Source organism: Corapipo altera, unplaced genomic scaffold (genome assembly GCF_003945725.1).
Source record: "Corapipo altera isolate COAL_440 unplaced genomic scaffold, ASM394572v1 343, whole genome shotgun sequence".
In the NCBI taxonomy this organism is placed as follows: Eukaryota; Metazoa; Chordata; class Aves; order Passeriformes; family Pipridae; genus Corapipo; species Corapipo altera.
The window spans coordinates 4,883,138-4,889,370 of record NW_020884913.1 but is presented as its reverse complement, the minus strand read 5'-3'; the positions used below and the strand labels follow the sequence as shown (position 1 = coordinate 4,889,370).

Here is a 6,233-nt window from a genome sequence, read left to right as displayed (position 1 = left end):
AGGACCGTTCTGTCCGCGGATGTGCCGTTAGTGGAAAGATAAACCAGATGGCAAACTCAATAAAGAGGAGCCAGTTAAACAGAGACAGATGAACGCCTAAAAAAACCCCTTTGCTCCATTATTGCTTTTGAACTGGTTGTCATGGCACTAGAAATGGATACCACTGTCAGCCTCCCACCTCCGCCCGGCCAGCTCTTCTCAGGCTCTGTCCGAAGCACAGAGCTCACGCCGGTGTGAAAAACACCCTCTCCCAGCACCACTCTGCTCCCACCAAACAGGGGTGCGTGCGTGGAGGTCACACCTCTTGTCACATCGAGGGCACCCAACAGGAAAAGACTGACCTTCAGTCTCAAATTCCAGTTTGAGAATGCTAAAGTTCAAATCATTTTAATCCTGTGCTCCGTCTGTGGCTTACAATCCACTGCCAAGAGCCAAGGACTATCCACTTAGCACTGGAGCTCTGTAGGACTGGAGCTGCCATGGAACATAAGCTGACCTTTGTCAGATTTACACATTAAAGCAGTTTCTCTTCCCCTTGACAATGTCCATTAGCAAGGAACACTGTTTGCCAAGCAGACGGAAAAGAATAAGGGAGGCAACTTCAGAATAGCCCTGGAAAAGCTGAGTTGTTCTGTCAGCCTCTGAATTCTTTCTCCTCCCACACACATTCGATATTGAGAATCTATTAAATTAAAATTGGCAAAATCCACTAAAATAAAAACCTTAGAATGTCACAGTGCAGTTTCATTACATTTCTCCTTTTAATAGAGCATATAAAATGTGAGTTTACAATGAGTTTAGTAAGCTGTAAATCAGCACTTTTATTCAGTTTTGTTTCTGAGCTATTAATCCCTAATGCAGAGGCAGAACGCTGATGTGCTGGTCTAGGACCTCCCGAGATAATAGTTCAAATAATCCCAGTGACATGGAAAGGGAATTTCATTGAATCACCTGAGTCCCTGCTAGGCACACCCTCACCCCATAACTCAACGTTCACAGAGCTTATAGTCTTAATTATCGAGGAAAAAGGACGGAATTCCCTTCTGGCTTCACTGAGCAGCAGTTACGGAAAACAAGTGGAATTTTGCTCAAATAATTGAAGGCAAGTCCTTAATTGGGTTCTGTGCTCTGTCAGTGGTGTTTTGGGTAAAGAGCCCCGTGTGGTGCAGCAATGCAGCCACCCTTCCACTGCTCCTCTGAGTCAGACTTTGGTGCATCCTCAGCACAAGGAACAGCAGTGCCTGGATGCTCAGCAGGACAGGAAAAACACACACCACCACAGCCAAGTAATTTTGAAGAATTTTAATACAAACTTAATATAAACTATTTCAGTCCCTCTTAACATGTAAGACACTGACTCAAAATACTTTTATACCTTTTTTCAAGTATTGCACAATGTAGGTACAAAATTAATATTTACGATTACATTTTCTTCCATAATATATAGCAAAAATCTTTAAACTTTTAACAGAAAATACAATTTGTGTTTCTTTTGAAAAAAGCAAATATTTCGTACATTTTAATTCCACCACTAAGGAATATTCTGTACACAACTTTTTTACTTTTTTTTAGAATTGATGTCTTTAAGATGGATATCTTACAATTTCAGTAAAAAAAATACAACATGAAGCTGCTGCAGCTGTCACAGATCACTGTAGTAAAAAGATATAAATGCAATACCATGTTGTAGAAACAATATATATACTCTGATATTTTACAAACTTTGTACTAAATTAAATTATACAATTAGAAAAAGACCAATAAACCCACCTATTAGTGCCAATTTTTTTAATATATATACATATATGTCTGTGCACATATATATATATACACATGAAAAAAATTAGCCACGTCCTTGCTATATCTTAAATACTGTAAGAGGCCATATTTTGAGAGTATATTTTTGTAATGTACAGTCAGTATAAAATAATTTTGTGCTTGGTTGGCAAATGAAAAAAATGATGCATGTTGTATTTATCTAACCAAGCCTGAATGTATTCATACTACAAGCCTTAAAAAAAATCTCAAGAGGTGGAAAAAAAGATACACCCTTGGGTACGTGCATTTTTAACTTGTACAATAGTATTTACTTGGATTTCACTTTCGGTTTATTTTTAGTTAGCCATAACTGGCTGGAATTGCTGGTTAGAATACTGCATGTTGTTTAAACTAAAATTCAAGCCATCCACAAAAGACTTCTCATTTAGACCTCCATAGGCTGCAAACATATCAAAGGCATTACTGTACTGGAGAGGACTGAGGTTAAGGGGGCTGTCACCAGGAAAGATGCTACTGGTACTACCTTGACCCTGCATGTTGGGGAAAATGAACTCCTTTGCGTTAGGAGACAGGGCAGAAGTCTTCTGCTGTTGCTGTTGCTGCTGCTGGCTGCCTAGGCCAAGCCCGTAGAGAGAGTGCATGGAGGAGGAGAGGGCTTTCTGCTTCAACAGGTCATTGACATTCAAGCCAAGGTTGGTGGGAGAGGTGCGGGCGACCTTGTTGCCACGGCCGCTATTCTTCATTTTGGTCGAGCCAAACTTGGTGGCAGCAAATGTGGCAGTGGTGAAGGTTAAAGGCTGAGTGGAGCGGGGCATGAAAGTTGGGCTCACAGCAGCTGAGTGACCAAAGGGAGGAGAAGGAGAACTAGACACTGAAGATGCTGGGTCACTAATTGGCATGAACACCTGGGCCTCTGGGTTAAAGCTGTTCTTGATTTCCTTATCCAACTCACATCCATTTTCATTATCATCCACATAAAGCACTTTCACTGGTCCCTTTTCACCGATTTGGTATGAAACCTCAAACGGGTCAATCCAAACACTAAGATCCTGAGGCAAGTTGCCACGAACATCATCAATGTCCAAACCACTCTCTTTGGATGCTTGTTCTATGACTGGGTCCACTTTCTCCCCTATATGAATACATCTAAACCCTGATCCTTTGTATGGCTTTTCTGGATACCAGTGCCCTTCATATTTCTTCTTAAGAAGTCTTTCAAGCTCTTCACCAAAGATGTTGACACGTCGTCTGGGAAGCTTATTGTACAAATAGGAAATAATAAAATTGAGTGCTACTTGGATTTCAAGCTGCATAGCTGCTATGCCACAGAGTTATAAGTCTGTTTCAAAACCCGAAGAAGAAAGTGTTCAAGACGCCACAGGGAAACAAAGTTTCATTCAAAGTGCTGATTCGAGTTGATTATTATCCTTCACCTTGAGTGCTCTTGTTCCTTTAAGAAAAAACAAAAGCAAACACATCCAAATAAGGAAAGAGTAAGATAAAGCTCGGAGGCCTATTCTTTCAGCTTCACTTTCTGCATAAAATAGGTTACTTTTCAAGTCAAAAAATGTGCACCAAACTATTTCAGTTCCTGCCTGCGGAAGGCGAGGATGTCAGCTCCATTCAGCCTGACTTACAAACAACGCTGCACAAGATGGGCTTGTGTTTACATATACAGCATGGGGCACTTCCAAATCACATGAGCTGGTTGTTTGGTTATTCACAAAGCAGCAAGGATAATTTTTAAGACATCACAGAACTGCCAAGCCTGTCAAGGGTTCAATTACCAACCCTTATTTGGATGATTTATAGTACTCAGCTGCAAAATTTAGCACCAGACTATTAGTTTAGCCTGAGAGGTCTCAGTCCAAGGGTCATTTATCAATTTAAAGTTTGCAGACATATTGACTGCGCTGTAGGCTGCAGAATTATAAAAATGTTAACAACCGCCTCAGAAGATTTCACACAAATAACTAAAATTATGCAACATTTATTTTAAGTCCAGGCAAATCTTCCGCATAAACTGTGCACGGGTGAAATGATGCAAACTGAGGAGAAAATGTCCGCTGTGCACATCCAACAGTTCTTCCTCCAACTGCTCAAACTGAAATGCAGTCAGCACATACAGAAGAGATGCATGTGTGGTCTGTCATAAGGGTGGCCATGACCACGGAATTATTACGATAAATTTATTCAACATTTTTTAATAAAAATTATTCTATATTTTAAGATGTGAGGTACAATATATACTCAATTTTTATTGAGTATTTTTATAGTTCAGATTTCAAAAAGTTGCAGAGCTAGCAGGGCTTTTGGCAGCCTCAAACACGACTGCCCTTCTCCTTCTCCATGCCTCCATTTTATATTTAATGTAAGATATGGTTGCCACTCCTTCACAGAGGACAAAAGAGAAATTAGCTGTCTAAAGTTAGAGAAGGGACAAGAATCAGGTATTAACACACGTACTGCTAACACAAATCTTGCAGTACCTTGGTATAAAAGTACTCATGTAAAGCACACACCTTTGTCAAAAAGTTCCAATGAAACAAAATATGTTGGGGTTTTTTTTTTTTGCTCAAGTTAAAAGCCCCAAACAGAATTTCAATTAACAGTGGATTGTTCTGCAGTGCATCACCAGGAACAAAATTTAGCGTAGCTGTCATTAAAGATTAGAGAAATCAAAGTCAATATCAAAATCCTTTAACAATGAGGCTACACTGCTTTTTTATTTCCTGCTCCGAATAATCTCCTTTTAAAGTCTGGAACCCTATTTCCAAGCCACTCGTGTTCTCCCCAACATGGTATGGGAATAGTTTGAAAGCCTGTACGATAAGGCGACCTTTAAACGTTTGCTGGATCAGCACCGGGTGGGGATAAGGAAAAGATCAAGGGCAAACAGAAGATATTTACAAAAGGGGCACAATCAGTACAGAAAAGCTGATTGGGCGGTTAAACGGGGCATTTTAAAATGATTTATTAATCCATCTGTTTTGTTTCCCTTCCCCCCACGTCCTTTAAGAAAGAAACGATCCTTTCAAGGCGCACCGGGGCTGACGCTGTGAATTTTTTTCTAAGCGAAAACCGATCCGCGGGCGCAAAAAAAAAAAAAAAAAAAAAAAAGCAGCTGATCAAACAAATCAGCCTAATCATTTCTAACCGGTTGTTTGTTTTTTTTTTTTTTAATATATCTATGGGGAGAGGAACGGCGTTTCGGGGGGGGGGTGGTTCGAGCCCCACCGGCGGCCCGGCAGCAGCGCCCTGGCAGGAGCCTTAAGCAGCGGGAGTTACATAACCAGGCAGTCGGGTCTCATTAGATTTCTGCTCACAACCCCGGAGCTCCGGCGGGAGGAGGAGGAGGAGGAGGAGGAGGAGGAGGAGGAAGAGGAGCATTTTCTGAGCCCGTAATAAAGAGGATGGAGAAGAGGCCGGGGGGATGCCGGCGGAGGGGTGGGGGCTGCGCGGCCCCTCTGGCAGCGCAGGTCCCGCAGGGCGCTGCCGGCGCTCCCGGAGCGGCCCAGCGGCGATTACTCAGCCGGCACCGCTCCCTTCTTTTAACCCGAGAGGGGAGCGACCTCTGGCAGCCCGGCCGTGCCCTCACCCCCAGCCCCTTCCATGAGGAGCCCCCACACCCGCCGGGTCCCTCACGGCTGCCCCGTCACGGCGGGGTCGTGACCGCCCCGGCGCCCCCCCCTCAGCGGCCGGTGCTGCCCCAGCCCCGCCGCCCCAGGCTCCCCGCACACCCCCCGCGCCTCACGGCCGGTACTCACCCGGGGGTGTGCGGGCGGTAGTGCAAACAGTCCCGGCGGGGGTGTGAGGGCGTGTGTGTGTGTGTGGCGGCGGGTGGGGGAGGTGCGGCTCAGCACCCGACCCCCATCTCCGAGCGCCGGCTCTCCCTCGGCGCGAGGATGGGAGGGGAGAGGAAAGAGATGTCCAAAAAAAAAAAAACAAAAAAAAAAGAAAAAAGAAAAGAGAGAGAAGGGAGGGGGAAGGGTTGGAAAAAAAAAGGGGGGGGAGGGAAGGGGGGGAGGGCAGCGCTGCTCACACCCCCACGACGGGCGCGCTCGGCCGTCGCAGCTGCGCTGACTCTGCTTCTGCCCCGCCGCCCGTCGCGCCCCTACTTATACCCTCCCTTGCCCCGCCCACCGCCGCGCCCCGCTCGGCCACGCCCATGATCCTCCACCCTCCACTGACTCGCGTCCGCGGCAGCCACGCCCACAACCGTCACGCCCCGCCCCCAGCCCCGCCCCCCGCGCGAGGCCCTGCGCTGCCGCCCCTTCCTCCGGCGCGGCGCGCGCGAGGCCGCTCTGACGTCAGCGCGCTCCTCGCCTCGCAGCCCCGTTGCGTCACCACTCACGTCAAACCCTGCCCTGGCGCCCCTCGGCCCCGCGGGGAAGCGATGGGATGGGAAGGGGAGGGAGGGGGGAGCGGTGAACTACATCTCCCATGACCGCCGC

General features: G+C 46.2%; 1 protein-coding gene across 1 annotated transcript; it reads right to left on the bottom strand.

Annotated features, from left to right (window-relative positions):
• Nucleotides 1-1,287: 1,287 nt before the first annotated feature.
• Nucleotides 1,288-5,880, bottom strand: TOB1 (transducer of ERBB2, 1). Its single transcript, XM_027654416.1, has 2 exons — nucleotides 5,547-5,880; nucleotides 1,288-3,229 (listed from the first exon to the last, which is right to left on the bottom strand). Exon 2 carries the CDS (start codon nucleotides 3,090-3,092, stop codon nucleotides 2,115-2,117), a length of 978 nt encoding a protein of 325 aa, XP_027510217.1. The 5' UTR covers nucleotides 3,093-3,229; nucleotides 5,547-5,880; the 3' UTR covers nucleotides 1,288-2,114.
• Nucleotides 5,881-6,233: the final 353 nt, after the last annotated feature.

What these genes read in the sequence shown, in the direction of transcription:
- TOB1 (XM_027654416.1), bottom strand. Translation starts at nt 3,092, where the DNA reads ATGCAGCTTGAAATCCAAGTAGCACTCAATTTTATTATTTCCTATTTG.